Raw genomic sequence first — 17,959 nt, 5'->3', positions numbered from 1 at the left:
AAGGCTGTGGGAGGTGATTCATATCATTTGTGCCTATTTTTACTGCGTGTCGAATACACAGGCGGCCTCCTCATTCCCTCTCATACTTTCACAGGTAAATTGTCGCGCCGCGTGCCGTGCCAGCCGGCGCCGCCGTCGCTCCCTCCTGCCTCGGCCTCCCTGATAAACTTGATACCAAATCGGGATCGAGGGGAGCTCATTCGAGAGCATTGCCGCCGCGCGCGTCACACGTATCACATTATACAATATGTCTTACATTATTGTCTACGTGATCCGAACGGTATACTAAATTATTTCTAGAATAATTCATATAAAAATACACTTTACCAACCTGCCAGCTTTAATTCGAACTGTCAAAATTTCCATTGTTTCACACCAATTTTGCAAATATATTCGAAGTGAATGAATATTTTGAACGATTTCTTATATTTTTCATGTATATTATAATATTTTATTGTATAATTTTTATGTAACCCGATAAGAAAATGACTTATCAATGTTGTTGTTCCGTAGCTACACCCGTTTCCTAGGCTACGGACACCCGGGCCAAATAAGAGCTAGTGATGTTAAATTCCTTTACTGGTTAGTCGATAAAATTATAATTTGCTTATTTGTGCAAGTTGAAAAATGCAATGGAATATTATCAAATTTAAACTATAAGTAATAAACATCTTGATAAGCAGTTAGTATCTAAAAGTAAATAACTGAAACTTATAAGTAGGAGTATAATACATATGTCGCGCGTTGGTTTACTATATATATCCCAATTAGCTTTTGGATATACCTATCTAGAACTACCTTGTTTTATTGATTAAATTATTTATGTGACAAGCATACCTTCAAAGTACTTCATTTCAGTAAAATTAAAGGAATTTGAAACATTTTCATCCGTATTCGCATTTGAGCGGTTAATGCACAAGTCTGTTATTATAACATTTTCAATTGTAACTCTTAAGTTTGTTTCCATAATTCAAACAAAGTTACTTCAAATTATTTGTTTATCTCCTAGGTAATTAACTATTCCCAAAATCGAAAAAACCGCGTGTTGAAATATGCTGACATTCCATCAAAAGTTTTTTACTGCTGTCCTTTTTTTTTATTTTACTCTAGATGGCCTTTATTTGTGTTTGTTTTAGTAAAGAGTTAAAGTTTTTACTGAAGTAAAAAATTAAACTTAACAGAATAATTATGATATACAAAATTAAGTAATCTACGGAATTTTTGGAATACTAATAATTAGCTCAGTTTTATATACTGTCCACCACCACCACTACTTACTTCTTGGCACGGGCCTTCTCTCCGCCTACTTTTTTGAATACTCCAAAGAGAATAATAATATAGGAATACTTAATACAATAAATGGACATCATATTTGCCATCGACCTGTGGAATCTAGCAGCACTAAAATGGAACCTTCTATATAGATAACAAGATGGTATAGAAAACGGTTAATCTGTTAATACTGACGACTTAAAAGCCTGTCTTTATGTGATTTACCATCCTAGAATAAAAATTGCAACAACTTGGAAAGCATGCTTCTGAGAAACTTACTGTTGATCTAGCACCACAGGGTTTATTTGTCTAGTTTGTGATAAAGCTTGTGAAGCAGAGGGAATGGATGGGGGCATGTCTACATTTCCCAAATCATGGATCTCGGCTGCAAGGTTACATAATATTAATTCAAATATTATTGCATGTAATAAACTTACAGGCAAACACTGAAGATAGACTATGGCATAGAATTATCAAGGGAAGTAATAGCTGAACCAAATATAACCTACAACAGAATGCGGAAAGAGCTTATTGTACTGATTGCAAAGCATGTTTCTTTTTTATTATCGGACCTCGAATTCAACACCGGGTCAAACCTGCGAACAGGATACTGGAATCCCCCGGGCTTAGCGACTGCAGGGACCTGAAGGAAAGTTAGGAGGGGATATCTGGAAAAAGAAAATGTTGACGAAGGAAAAGAAAACCTCTTAGGGGCCGTTCAAGTATTATGTAAAGCAAATTTGGAGGGGAGGGGGGGTCTTGTAAAATGTTACAATGTGTTACAGGCGTGAAAGGTAGGCTTCGTACAACACGTTATGTAACATTGGATTTCTCATTTGAAAACAATAACAAAGGTATTTTAGCGTTTTTCGGTACTTTGCGAAAAAAATGTAATTTTAGAGTTAGATAACTTTTTGAGGGGGGGCGTGTCAGGAAAACGTTACGGCGCGATACATAGTGGGGCGAGGGGGCAATAATCTTCAAAAATTGCGTTACGTAATACTTGAACGGCCCCTGAGGATGGACGGAGGGAAGAAGGCTAGGAAATGTTCGTGAGCCCTCATAGGCCTCAATGTGTAGTTACAACCATGAGACACACAGTCCAGTGTATTAATAAATACACTGGACTGTGTGCCTAGGGCCGCGGCAAATGTTCCCCGTGCATGGGCTTACATTTAGTATGAAGACCGAACGCACAAGAATTGCCTCAAGGAAATCCAAAGTGAAATGTTTTATGTGAAAGTTTTTTAAGATGTTTGCATTGATAGAAATTATCGCTTACGTCGCTGAAACAATTAAATTGAATTTGATACATAGATAGGCAGCCCATCATAAGCTTCATTCCAAATTAACCTAAGATTTATTATTTTTAACACCGAAAAACAGACCAGTATTTGATATCTTTATTCCCGTAAAAGATTTATCGGCGGAGAGCCGCTTCGTAAATTAATTTTCTAGTATTCAATGTGTAAGTAGGTATTCTATATTATATTATGACCCTTTTAAAAGTGTATTTGTATTGGACACGCGATCACCCTGCTCTTTGTTCCCAGGTTCGAATTCTTGGTCGGGTAAAGTAATATTAAGTTTTACCGCTCCGTATAAGCCTGGAATCTGGAATTTGTGCCCAATATGGTGATAGGCTCGCTCCCATCGTAGGATAGAACGCACATGGTAATAAGTGGGTGTCTTAAGTGAAACTCTACCTAGCCCCTAGGGGCTAGGTAGAGTTATAGGCCCCTAGATAAAGGCGTGAAGTATGTTTTGAATGTAGTGGGGTAAGTTGAAAACTACAAAGAAGGTACCAAACACCCATATGCTACACCTTCTCACTATAATATAGTAACCGTAGACAAGTATAGTAACCTGAATTCTCTTTAAAAGTATCAAAGGTTATCTGTGGCAGCAACATGTAATTATCCTTCCTTTTTTGTTACTAGGGACGCACGGTTTATCATCTCGCGATACATTAAAAAAAATTAGTTATGAAATTCTTTGAAGATTTTATTTTACAATTATGTTTTAGCTTGTGTAGCAAAGCTCATAAAGAGTTATAGAATTCTATCTATTATTTATCAACCAGATATTCACATAGTACGTTTAGTTATATTTTATTGTTTGTATCACGAATAACTTACCACCACCACCTAAGGATGGGTGTTTAAATGTATTATATTAAATACTTAGTATTCATAGTTATGTTATTTGTTTCTTAATATTATTGTATTCAATTAGAGCAATACTCTTACCGCGCACTCAGTAAAACTACGCTATAGAGATATTCCAGTAGTAGTTATATTCGATTTGTGACTAGTGATTAATCGATATATACAATCATCACTACACCCTTTTGTCATAATTGTCATCTTTATTTTTTACTTATGTCAGTGTTGTCAAAAATTACATGTCGACAGTCGATGAAATAGCGTCATGCATTTCAAAAGATAAAGTTATTCATACCATATTTATATTTTGAATATAGGTTACCAGTGGTCCGTTTTGTTGATAAAATATTAAAGTGGTTTTAATGATAACGTTATAAAATTAAATATATACAAAATGAAAATCACAGTAAAGAAACTACAAGGAGGCGAGTGCATTCTCGAGGTATATTATTTTTATATTCAGGTGAATAATATCGACTTATTTCATTGGCTAACTAGGCATCGTTTGTTCAAGGTGCTTCCTGCGTCGAGTATATTGGACATTAAAAAGCAAATCGCCGAGAAATTGGATATTCCCGTCGAAGAACAAAAGCTGCTTCTACTGGGACGGACGTTAGTCGACGAACAAACAGTACAGTCGTACCCTACTATAAAAGACGGCACTAAACTCAATTTGGTTGTTAAAAAACCGGAAGGACTTTACGATGCGTCAGTGAAATATTTTAGAAAATTGGGAATGACAGACCTTGAGGCAGTGAACACGGCGAATCGATTGATGAAGATAGTTCAGGATAAGTTTAACAGGTTGTCTTGGGACGACATTGACAGGTTGTCACTGGACTGCCTGTTGGACGAGACAGGGCAGGCTCGACCGCCTGCTACTGACACTGAACATGACAGTGAGGAGGCATTTAACTTGTGACCGCAACACTACACTTTTTAATCAATATTGATGAAACACATTTAGATTTTCCCTCCGAGTGAAGCAATTTTCAAACTTGTTTTAAGTACATTAGCGTCTGATTATTCAAATCTACAGAATCAATGGAAGTTAATATCTTATTTTGTAAATAATTAATAAAAAACATTACAAATATTATATGCCACATATTATAAAACATCATGAAAATAATGTGACTTATAAACAACATTTATATAGATAATGAAGCAGAAATTAATCATACTTTGCTTAACTCATAGAAAATATAGATTTATTAGAAATAGCTAGTTATCTCTCTCTCCCTTGTATTCTTATATTGGTGGGGATCTCAATGTGGCAATTGCTCTTTTACTGGTCATCTAATTTTACAATGTGTAAAATTAGCATAAATTTAAGAAACAATCATTGCAACTTACCCCTTCTCAAGATATGTAATAAGTTATTTATTTTTAAGTGGATTTTTGTAATCTTAAAAAACTAAAATTGTTTTTGTTTTTTACAATATACATTATTTTGTCGCCCATATTATCCTATAGCTTGATTCTTGTAAAGACCATCACAACACAAAATATTATTATTTCTGTAAATAATTTTACCATTCTACTTATTAGATTCGAGCATCTAAATAGTTGTAATACTACCATTAAAACTAAACAGTTTCATTGACTTTATGATGCAATATTATGTAATATGTTTATGAACCCTGTAAGCAAATTCAGTTGTAATTTTTCCATTTTTGTGTATGTTGTGTATGGCAATATAATAATAATATGTTCTAACTAACATGTAAAAACCCTAGCATTAGTTATAAAAATAACTTTTTTTTTATTCGTCATGTAGTTATTTACATAAATTGGGACTTGTTAAATTCTACTATTAATTTTTAAAAAGTATATTTATGTTACTGCCCCTACACAATTCCACCTAGGGGCTCCTCCTTATGCAACGGGGCTAATACACCCAAAGTGCACAAGACTCTCTTGGCACATTGTGTGACCATTCACCTGATTTGACATTCATCTTGGGTTGTTTGCCTGGAAACCCCACTTAGTCACCTCTAACGACAAAGACGAATATCATGGCGGAATTCATTAAATAACCCCAATCCACAGGGCACATGATCCGAACTTACACCACCCTACTGGTTGTTTAAATGTAGTACAACAATAAGATCATATACAGCTATGATGACCTATATGGTGTAATGATTTCCAAAAGTAATCAAAGCTTATTCTTGTTTTAAAATGCAACCTAGTATAATTAAGTAGTTATCCAGCCCCTAAAGGTGACTGCATACTTGCCACCATTGTCAATGTGTCAAAAATCTGCCAGTCATATGCTGACAAATATGCAACCACATTAATTGAATTAAAATCATTGGTTGTCTGTAAATATTGCTTGCATATGTAAATAAAACAATGAAGTACAGTAATATGTTATTTATTAATAACATGCATTTTTTTCTCCCTAACTACTTTACAATTTGATGGCAAGTTGAAACACCATATAAGTGCTTTGAGACATCCATTACAGAGAGACTACACAAAGCCATGTATTAGACAATAATTAAGGCGCAACATTGCTGCTTAACATGGCAACATTGTTATTAGCAAAAGAAGCATTCGGATTGTACAGGCATGGACCATGTTGCTATTTGGATTTATGTTGAGCAACAATCGCGCGTCAATTGTCGCCTAGTAAAACGACTTATACACAAAAGATCTCTGGATCAAAACATTCATACATGAGTAAGTACAAAAATTGTAGTACAAACACCTATAATTTACACATTCATACATGGACATGTTAAAACTGAGAAAATATGGCTGTTATCAGACAGAGTGTATACCGCAGTCGATATACTCAACTGCACAGCTAGCACCTATAGTGCTACTGTAATCCTTTCTGCAGCCAGGTTGGACAAAATGATCGCGGCCACAACAGCAGCCGACTTCAGAGTTGAATCAACACTCATACAACCTGTCCGAAAGCGCCTACAATATTTCCATTACTAAATGCAATATCATTGTGGTAAAGTATTATAAATTATCATACTATTGAGGATCTGAAAAAGATAATGTTGCACATGCAGAGTAAAATACATAGATTAGACACAGTCTAAGGGTTTATACAGTCTAACGCAGTTATACATATAAATTCAAAATTTTGTACAATTGAAGTAAGTGTTACTCATCTGAGTAAAATTGTTGCTCAGTAGAGTAAGATGCAACCTAGCTACTCAAGTGCATTCTGGCCGTGTCTCACTTTGCAACCCATGATTGCATAGTCTAGACACCTTTAATAACAGACTGAATAATTCATTAGACTGTGATATGGGTATGAGTTGAAATTATGGGAGACAACTTGGAAGATTTTTTAAAGTATAATAAAAACTGTCAATTACTCAAAAATATTACACAGCACTTATTTGAAAAAGTCTTCAGAGTATACATTATTTTCCTTGTGATTTGATATTAATAAATTAAATGCAAAACAGAATAACCAAGTGCATACACCTAGCATTCAACACTGGACACCTTTCAGTTTTTTACAAACATAAATATTTTTATTTTAAAATAATTGTGTTATGTCATACTATTTAAAAATAGATTTTATGTATTAGTGATTAGCATCAAACTATGCTTAAAAGTAGGAAATCATTAATTATTTCAAGTATGGGGTTGTAAACTTGATAATATTTTAATTAAATAGATTTTGTCATACCTTCCGATTATTTCTTTGTATGGTCTTGAATTTTGATCTTGCATGCGAGTATCATATTAAAAATACTGTTATACAACTATGAATAAGTCAATGTAATAAAAATTAGACTGCACTATTAAAAATGGTTAGACAGTTGAGGTAACAAATTCTTTTGAGGCTACATTGCCTGTATAGTTACTGAGAATTTTTTTATGTTATTTATATCAGCCCATCCGACACTAAAGACTGTACCATCAGTACTAGGCACTTTACCTAAACATACCTACATTCAAACAATCACAACCTTACATGAGCCTAAATTCACAAATATTAACACAAATGAAAGATATTACCAACAATCTGTATTTTTTTTATTCAAGTTATTACCAATAAAATAGAATGGATTAAAAAAGTTTAAAACCGTGACTAAAATTCTCAAGGAATTAGGATCTTAAAACCTTGAATTAGGATCTTAAAACCCTGAATCAGAGTCAAATGAAATGAAACTTTAAAACCAAAATCAGCAATTGGGCAATTAACCTTTCATTTGTGCCAAAACTTCACAATTTATATTATATTTAAACCATGTCGTAAATTCACAAATCGTTGATTAATACAATTTAATATCTATGAGTTATTGCAATATCAATAGTACGCATAAATGCAGAAAATATATTCACACAGACAACTACGATACATACATAGATTAATAACAATTTCGAATATATCACTTACCAGTTCACTTTAAAAATACAGAGAATATAGATAAACTGTTTCCTTTTTGTACAGAAATAAAAAGATATACAAATCAAACATTAAGTCTGATTTAAAAAATGTTATTTCCCTCTTGCTGCTTTGGCAAATAGATAGATTCGTGAGAAATCAATATAAAATAATATTTGTTTTGAGTTGTGACTCAACCTAATACTGCTGCTATATGAGCTTTATAAAATATCCCAGCCTTAAAAGGTACAGTTGTATTTTCTATTTTAATTATATCGCATATTTTATATCTTGATTTCCATTGACTTTTAGGGCCTTTTCTAATGTCTGCCATGTTTTGTCATGTTTCCTCTAACGGTAAATGGCATCCAACAATCATTGACATAAACAATGTTTAAGGTCAGGGAGCTCTATACCGTCTAAGAGGGCGAATCCGTGTTTTGCAATTACAGGCGTCCTAGCCGACGGACAGATTTGGGAATCGTAGAGGTAAAAAGGGGATTTCTTGACTATTTGGCCCCATTGACCTCATTCGTAAGGCAGTTATTTATTTCACTTACAGACAAAACATAAATATAGTTGGCTGAGAGTTTCTGACAATATTACCACATTGGCCACAGTACTTTTTTTTTAGCATGGACTTCACAGGTATTATTGCTCGACGGCCGCTAAAGTTATGTCGTTGGGTTACTGGAAGTATAGCTATTTGTCTGATCAAAATAACTAAAGTAAATAATTTTTAATTTCGTTAAAAATAATTCACAAAGAACCTGCATGAAGGTTGTATAAATAATAACCAATACTAAACTCATCATAAAACCTATAGACATCAATGAGCCAATTTATATAGAATTATAGATTTGTTACATAGTATTTGTTAAGGTAGTGTGACTGTGGCCATAATATAAAATAAAAAAAAAAAAAATGCACACATAAGTCTTGTGAACTTAACTCTCCTACGCACAGTCGGATAAAACATTCTATAAATAAGCACCATAAGAATAAACCGCGAAAACAAAACACAATGTTTTTCGTCCACTATTTCATTTCACAAGTTTAAATACACATTATTAATACTATAGAGATACTATTGAGTAACAGTACATTATGTGATGCAGCTACAATAAATTATCTCGTACTAGACTCAGCTGATCTTGTTCGTCTAGTGGCAATTTTGCCTATCAGACATGAAGTTGAATGTCCTATTCACAACTCGTGAAAATATGTAGTACACTAAAGTTACTTGGTAGTTAATAAACACTATGCCTTAGGAAAAATAAAAGTTCAGCTTCATACATTATGTTTCTGTTACACTATTATGATGATGGCTTGTGACATACTTTTTCTATTGCTCAATGTATAATATGTATTGGTGACTGTACTCAAGATGCCCTTGCCACTGTTTACGTAAACTCCTTTTGCCATAGATAAAATTAAAAATATGTGATGACTATATCTTAAAATAGCTGCTTAGGAAGAATAAGTATACTTTAAAGCTAATTTCTGTCTTTTCATTCAACTTAAGAAATTAATAGTTATATTGTAACCGCACCACAATGTAACTAATTCTTCACATCCATTCGTTGTACCGAACGAAGTCTACTCATACTTCAGTACGCCGTCCGGGTTGTGGCAGGGGCATGACCAATATTTTTACAAGAACTGCAACTACAATGACGGACACGTGTTCACTGACTCGACCCTGACCCGGCACGGATACCAAACAGAGCACTAAACGAGTAGATAATTTACGGTAGCGTATTATAATATCAGTCGTAATCACTGTCCTCCTCCGAGGAGGACTCGGACTCTGAGCTGTCCGGGTGGGTTCTTTGTGATCTCGATGCAGTTATCGACGTCTGTCAGTCTTTTCAGTGATCGCCCTGTGAATAAAAAATACTTTTGATATTGTTAATAATTTCAATAAAGTCATCTTACATCAGATTAATTTAAGCAACAATATATATTTTTTAACATGGGCACGGAAACATTATGCCACTGCACCTGATTGTAAGTGAATGAGAGTGTATGAGATAGTATATCAATTGGCTAGAGAAAATTATCCTCTGCCTGTCAACACAGCTATCCCAGCTTGTTTGAGTATTAGAGGACAGGTCACAGAATATTCTGCATGATCATTATTATAATTACCAGTGAGCGTGGTGAGCAGCCTGTAGTCGTTCCCGGGCAGCATGTTGATGGGGCCGAGCTTCTTCGCCAGCTCGCGGGCACGGTCCGCGCCTGAAACTAAACACGAACCTTACTCGTATATGTACTACGTATGTGCGCGTGGACGTATACGTACTACATGATTGCGTACGTATGCGCATTAAAATGATATCAAGCTAACTTTGAAATGCAATATTGAGATACTGAGGACTCGATTTTTGCAAAAAAGTTTTGAAAGTCGCACGTATTTTCCATTACAGTGACGGTATACTAGTATCTGAGGTATTTGTATTTGAGATGTTTCATATGATCTTCATATCTTGAGGCATCTTGATGAGATATTTACTGGCAATGTAATAGATACCAGCCCTGCACTATATACCACCAAATAGGCTAGCACGGGCCTCCTTTACTACTGAAAAGGTTTAGCCTTATTTCACCTCGCTGGCCTATAACAGGTTGGTAGACTTCACATACCTCTGATTTTTTTTAATCTGTGGACATCCATTTCTACTCTTGACAGATCTAAGCTAATGTGCACTTGATGATATTATTCTCGATATAATAATATAAATAAATTTTCTCCCACACATAATGCAAATTGTATGCCTAATATTGTTAACTGCGTGTGGGATTTTTTCTTTTTATACTTTTTTTGTTGTTGTTCTTATGTGTGTGTGTGTGTGTGTAGAAAAATAAATGGTTTTAAATACCTCTAGTGCCCTCCTGGCTAGAGTCCTCGGTCATACTAGCACGCTCCGTTCTGTACACGCCGGTTACCAGGTCCCATACAAACAGACACTGCAAAATCAATTTTATATTGTTAAAGTTTCAAATGTAAATAAAAAATTTAATATTAAATATTTATAAAGGGACGTGGGACGGAACACACATAGCACACGCGAGAAGCGGTTTCCCTTGTTGCACTTCCGCTAACTCCTCCGGGGATAAAGGCGTGATATGTGTTTGATTTGTTTCGTTGATTGTTTTTTTCATTTGGTTGTGCTGTTTTTTTTTCAGCATAGTTACCAGGAGCCCATGACACAATAAGAGTATGGTAGTGGTCGGCAGCGCGCAGTGCGTACCTCGGCGGCGTACTGTTGCCGATGCAGCAGACAGCCGGCGCTGACGTCCTCGCACGGCTCGCACTGCGCCGCCGCGCCGCCCTCCTCGCTCGCCCACAGCCACATCGCGCACAACTGCACCACAACACACACACATTATCATTAGTTACACTAACATCTACATTATGTGAAGCGAACTGTACTGATTTTGTATACTATACAGAGTGTTTAAAGAAGGGCGTTGAAAAATCAAAATTTTAAAAACTATTTGCTATATTTTTATTTATTTTACGCTTCTCAAAACTCGGGCAATGAGTTCATTTCTTGTAACGGCATGTTATGTAATTGAATACACCACCATTATTAAACTGCATTTACCACCCCGTAAAACAATTGTTGGTATAAACGAAACTCACCCCTGACAGACACCCGCTGGACTGGCACACGTCAATGACATGACAGCCCCAGTCGAAGCAGTAGATGAACTTCTTGTTGTTGATCTTGCAGAGCCGGCCGCACACCTCGTTACAGAGCAGCTCCGTGTCGAGCGAGCGTTGTTGCGCGCGCACGGTGAGGGGCGGCGGCGCGGTGTGCTGCACGCGGCGCGCCCAGGCGGCGGCGCCGAGCGCCTGCAGCGCCGCGTACCCCGCGCCGTGCGCCGTCAGGTGCAGCGCCACGTGGTACCCGGAGATGCAGTCGTCTGCACAACACAGGGTGTCCATTTTTCAATTATGAACAATGACATTAAGTGTCAATTGTATCACGTCATGGATAAAGCAGATAAGTAAATATATTCTAAATACTAGTGTGGTTTAGACAAAATAAAACAACATACCTTCTGAATCTGTGAGTATGGACGTTATTTCATCATCGCTCTCGACAAAGTACCTCGTGAAGAACTTGCTGCACTTGGAATTCTCAGAATGCACCAGATAAGGGTCTTGTGCGTTGACGGGACAGTCCGACAACGTCTTGGAGGTATTGTCATGGACCGCAACGGTCTTTAGCGAACCGTCATCTAGCATCTCCATGACGCGGTACTCCGATTCACTATTATGATCGGATTCCAAACCCGATAGACTAGAGCTCTTGAGATCCAAACTTGTGGTAGGTGACGGAGGTCTACTTATCTGATTGTGTGTTCGCAAAACCACGCTCTCCACCGGCGGAGACTTCGGCCGGCGTAAGCTGGTTTTACTCGTCGACCCGATGAAATACTTCCTATTACTCCGCAGGACCCTGAACGGCACTATGTTCTCGTTGTTATCCTCAGAGAACTCGTACTTCTTGTCTGCGAGGCGGCGTTTCCTGAACATGCTCAGCTTCTCGCATTTTGTCTCCGTCTCCTCGACAAACTCATAAGCCTTTTCCGCATTGATCCTGTGTGTTTCGTTGAACCGCGACATGCTCTCCGCTGGCCGTCGCCTTGGTGACCTTAAAGGAGGGCTGATTAAGGTCCTTATAGAAGGAGATGGTCCCTCCCACTCTTCGAGCAGGTTGTGTGATATCGACGACGCCTGTATGCACAACTCTTGGCCCATCACATCGGGCATCTGGACCGGCCTAGATAACTGATAAGGTTCCATCTCGAAATCCGAGAAGTCAGCCAATATGTTTTGGACAACATTGTTCTGATATTTGGGGGACTGGAAAGCGGCGGAGACGTCCGAAGCGGGCGTGCTCGGGTTGGTATCCATCGAGTTGGTCTCCTCCTTGTCTATCGAGCTATTAACATCGTCTATATCGTTCCTGTCGCTCCGGTCCTGGTCGGGCTTCACGAAGTCTATCTCTAGTATGTGTATGAAGTCGGTGTATATGATGATCTGGTTTGAGTACGCGAGTTGTACCACCGGCTCGTACATGCTCGAGTCCGAAGTGCAGAAGAACTTCGTGTGGATTGCGAAGTTGTGCTCTAAACACCTCTTGCCCCAATTTAGATCGTCTGGAAATCATACATGTATGCTGTATTACTTTTAATAGAAAAGAGCGAAATAATATCTCAAAAATAGTTTTAGATTTTAATAATTCTAATGCTTTACGGTGCAAAATATTATGACCATTAAATTTTAAACCTAGTTATGTAACTTCGAATTCTTAGTTTTTCATCTCAAACCGTTCCTGTTTACTTCTAACAAACATTTTCACAAAGTTCGGCATGTAAGATATTAGTGAGAAATAAGTATGTACCCTCGTCTCTGGAGAAAGCTGCGCATTTCTTACAGCCTAACCGGGGCACACCGATCACACTGAGGTAGGACCGCTCGGAACACGAATCTCTGTAATAGAATGATTAGGAATAGAATCGAAGCTACAGAGGCTTACTTTAAGACTTACCAGTTATGTAGTTAGCTAAGCACTTGAGGAATTGTCTCAAAACTTAAAAAAAAAACTACCATGTCCTTTTGTCTTGTTCAACCTTCTTGGGTACCAAATTTCATCAAAATCTGTTTGGTGGTGTAGTCGTGAAACCATAACAGATAGACTTAAAATTTCGCACTCATAATATTAGTACAGACGCATCTATTTATTAATTTATTTTTGCGGAGAAAAATGCTTTTTCGCTTTCGTCACTTGGGGGGTGAGCATAGAATAAAAAACTTTTGTAGATTATAGCAAAACATACGCGATCCCGTAGACGACGAGCACGGCCGGGTTGTGTTTCCACTGCGCCATCGATATGGTGACCTTGCTGTCGACGCAGTCGTCCCCGAACAGGGGCACGCTGTGCACCGGCCGCACCACGCGCCCCGGCACCCACGACAGGAAGTGAAGACTGCGGGAACACACCAAGTTACAACAGCCACGCTCGAGAAACGTGTACGGTGATCCACCACCAGCCTTGAAGATTTATAGTACAGTCTAGTAAGAGATGAATGTCTCACTAGACTATTGGTTATTTGAGATTGTTTTTAATCTTTATTATATGTATCAGATGATTCCGTATATCATTTAAGTTTCCTTGGCCAAAAGCACATGATGTATGTTCACAAACCAGTTACAGAAATGTAAACAAATGGCTACCGGCTTTTCGAGCAATTCCTTTTTAGGATCTGTTAATTTTCCTCACATAAACAATCGTGACATTATGTGGTATATAATAAGTATAACACGTAGTCACGCAATAACATGTAAAAATTACGCAACAAGTTACAGGTGCATTAAATATAATAATAATTTTAATATAATAATTATAGTCCACTTTTAGCACATGTTGGTGAATAAATTATTCTTAGAAATGTATTACTACAGTAAACAGCATGTAATCATAACATACGAGGGGGTCATCTTGTTCATGTTAGTAAAAAAAACGCTTCTTTGTAGAACATCGGTTACCGAGCAATGACGGGATGATATTATTATAAAACTAATTGTTATAATATTGTATGTATTACCGCCTTTACATATTATGCGTGATTGTCACAAATGTAGCAGGTTTATTTTGAAACGCCTGTGCTGATTTTACCACTCCCTTGCCATGCCCGTTCGAGCTTACTTACTCGTATAAGGTCGCTAATACAATATAAAGAATAGTAAGTCTACTAGATAATCAAAACTCTTCTTTATTTAACTACAAAAATCCTCAAAATTTTATAAGTTAAAAATAAACAAGCTTCAATACGAGCTTGTGCTTTTAATAAAACCGCAAAACGACCGTACACAATACACATGTTACAAATAAATTCAATATGTATGCAGTTACAATCAATTGCCATATACAAAGTTACCAATTGTATCAATTTTCGTCGTGCCAATATTTTAATGCAAATCAGTCGCCAACTGAATTACCTAGATTGGAACGTAAATATTCCATTATATTACTGGGCAAAGGCTATTCGTATGCACTGCAGTGTATCGACCGGCTTTTTATGAATTTGAATAATCGCCCGGTTGCGGCGCTGAGGTTAATTACCTTTAAGCATTCACTCCATTATGGATTTAATTGTAATAATTTGTTGCCTTGAAATTTTTAAAATGGAAAAGATAAAAAACGCAACTGATGCGTTTGTACTGATTGCGACGACAGTAAAAGAGGAAACAGTACCCTGTTTAGTTTTGAACAAAATTTTGAAGGGTGTTGCCGCGAGGCATTAGGCTTTTACTTATTTTACTAACTACAATATACAAAACCAGGACAACTGTCACTTCAACATCAGTTATTTGCTATCACTATAAAAATATAGTAACTATGCAATAAAGCATAGCGTCTTAAGCTGATCGTCATATCTTCACGCTTAAAGACAAGTTGAGTGAAATTGCTATGCCAAGGTTAAAGAAATTACTGATCATACTCACGTGAACTTAGAACTCTCTCTGAAATAGACCTGCGTGTTGCAACTATACGTAAAACTGAGAAGGAACTGTCCGCACTGTGAGAAGCCCATAAACACATGTTCCCTCAGATAGGACATGGGCACGATGTCCATGAGGCAGAAGCGAAGCCGAGGCGGGATCTTGTCGAACACTTTGCGACTCCTCTCATTGTATCTCCTTGATGTGCATCCTAGAATCTGGAAAAGAAAACATTTTGGTGACATAATTTATACCACATACAATATTTGCATTTTATATGAATGAGTAAAATTAATATATCTATACTGTTATTTTGAAGCTGACTTTCCCTAACCTTCCAACACTGTTGAACAGAACTTACCAAAATGTTTATAGTAACATGTTCATAATTTTAACATTTTATATTCAGGGTAGATGCCATAATTCCAAGGTTCCTGAGCACCTTTATCCACTTACTATCAGGAGGGTCATTAGAAGGTCTGCCTTTCCAAGCAAGCAGAAATATAAATAAATTAATCTAGGCTGTATTGTACTACAATCAAGGCATTACATAGAGTTCTGCACACAAACTGGTACAAAATAAAGGTAAGGTTTGGTCTAGTAGTTCACATCTGGCTTGAAGGACCACTGTTATGTTGAGAAATAACATTTATTAAAATAAAAAAGCTGTCTCAATTACACTCAGTTAAACATGTTTATGATCACATACAAATTATATTTTTTTAATAGAAACTGATGATTATCAGCCAAACAAAAACAAAAGATATTTATTGGTCTACAATTATTTTTTTTACAAAACTGTGTTTTAGTACCTTAACAATATTGTAACATTTATTACAATCTGTTGGGTAGTTATATGTTACATGATAATACTAGTTGACACTAGTGGCAGTGAAATGTATCAGTGGAGCAAGTTTAATATAAAAGGCCGGATGATGGCTCGCAAAGTCAGTCGTGTTTATGCTGCTAAATCGAAATAATGTTGAATTGTGTTTATCTATTGCAAAATACAAATAAATACTGTAATTGATTTATCGACTTGTCTTATAGTATCATCCTTTTCACCACAGTAACTTTCGAATTATACTAAAATTGTTAAATCTCAATTAAGGGATTAATATCATGTACCAGAATTTTTTTAAGTAAACAGAACCGCTATTACAACAAAAACAAACCATCATCAATATAATCTTTTCAATTTCAAAACAAAATACTTAATACCCATTAGGCAATACACAGCCAAAACTACTATCTCCTGAAGCCTGGAATACTGCACATAAGTCTCCTTAAACAATGTAGATGAGCAACAAGGAAAGAGCTTTAAAAATAAGTTTCCAAGGATTTAAGTTATCAGTCACACAGGTAAAATCATAATAGTTTTAAAAATTATACAATGTAATTCATAACACAATGCATTCAACAATGTCAGCCAGGAGATTTGGACAAGTAGAATAAAGGAACAGGTTTTTGTCTTGCAGTAGGACATAATAGCAACTAAGCCTCTAAGAGTAGAAAGTTTCATTAAAATGTTGGTTCTGCACAATGGTAATTAGTGTTTCAAAAGATTTCGACCAACTTCAAGAAAAGGAAGAGGTGCTCATTTTATGTGTTTTTTTTTATTATTTATACATAATTATTTTTTAACCAAATTACAATACAAAATTACCCATATTTATTTTTTGTTAAAGTTACTTTAATCAAATCAAAAAGTTCTTTTAACACTATATAACTACTATTCATCATATTTTTTCTTCTCCTATTTTTTTCTTTTTGTTTCCTTTCCATCAGTTTATGGATTAAATAAGAAAGCTTAGTCGCTAGGTACAACTTAATGATAATATTGCATCCCTCTTAAATATCTGAATCCATATGAATACATTTATAATTATATCAAAAATTTTAGAAAAGCTTTTAGAAGGCAGTTTAAGGCATAGTTTTATAACACACATAGTATTGGAAAAATGATAAATATCGGACCACATTATTTCATCAATGTTGGGATGAAAACTTCAAAATGGACATATCAGTTGCAAAATTTATTGACACTTTGTAATTATAATTCCATATTTGTGATTCTCGATCTCCATAACTTCACCATAAAACAGCAATATATGAAAGCCATTATAAAATGAAAGTACCTAAATGTAAAATTAAAACTCGTTTAGAAAAAAAAATACATTCCAAGCTCAGGAGCCAGGATGAAGCTTACAACTTTACATAATTCTCGTGTTTTGACTCACCTCTCTATTAAATAATTTATGAACTATATTACTACTGTTTGCTGAGGTGTATCTGAGAGTATTACTGTTGCTTTTATCGCATTCATTTTCATCAAATGAATTATTATTTTTGGGTTTTGCACCCAAAGGATCCATGTTCGTTTGTTTGACTGATTGAACGAATGACCTTATTTGACAGATTAGAGCTTGCGATTCGTCAATGAAGGAATATTTCAAAATGTTGCCAATATTGGACCTACCACAGATTAACTTAGAAGACGATAACTTTGCAGACGAAATATTATAAACACTTTTACTCGGTATTTATAATATATGTAATAAGTATTTAAATAGTATTGATTCCGAAGCGATTATGATGTCAATAAATAAGTTACAAACTATCAATGGTGGAAT

General features: G+C 35.9%; 2 protein-coding genes across 2 annotated transcripts; one reads left to right on the top strand and one right to left on the bottom strand.

The window, feature by feature from the left end:
- Positions 1 to 3,640: 3,640 nt before the first annotated feature.
- LOC115452430 (ubiquitin-like protein 4A) lies at positions 3,641 to 5,805 on the top strand. Its single transcript, XM_030180969.2, has 2 exons — positions 3,641 to 3,879; positions 3,952 to 5,805. Exons 1-2 carry the CDS (start codon positions 3,832 to 3,834, stop codon positions 4,357 to 4,359), a joined length of 456 nt encoding a protein of 151 aa, XP_030036829.1. The 5' UTR covers positions 3,641 to 3,831; the 3' UTR covers positions 4,360 to 5,805.
- Positions 5,802 to 17,745, bottom strand: LOC115452437. Its single transcript, XM_030180976.2, has 10 exons — positions 17,567 to 17,745; positions 15,330 to 15,544; positions 13,660 to 13,809; positions 13,224 to 13,312; positions 11,872 to 12,978; positions 11,453 to 11,736; positions 11,058 to 11,171; positions 10,686 to 10,773; positions 9,955 to 10,050; positions 5,802 to 9,686 (listed from the first exon to the last, which is right to left on the bottom strand). The coding sequence occupies exons 1-10, from the start codon at positions 17,699 to 17,701 to the stop codon at positions 9,583 to 9,585; spliced, it is 2,382 nt and encodes a 793-aa protein (XP_030036836.2). The 5' UTR covers positions 17,702 to 17,745; the 3' UTR covers positions 5,802 to 9,582.
- Positions 17,746 to 17,959: the final 214 nt, after the last annotated feature.

This window comes from Manduca sexta, chromosome 26 (assembly GCF_014839805.1).
Source record: "Manduca sexta isolate Smith_Timp_Sample1 chromosome 26, JHU_Msex_v1.0, whole genome shotgun sequence".
Classification (NCBI taxonomy): domain Eukaryota; kingdom Metazoa; phylum Arthropoda; class Insecta; order Lepidoptera; family Sphingidae; genus Manduca; species Manduca sexta.
Note: the sequence above shows the minus strand (reverse complement) of the source record. Positions and strands in the feature narration are given on the sequence as shown.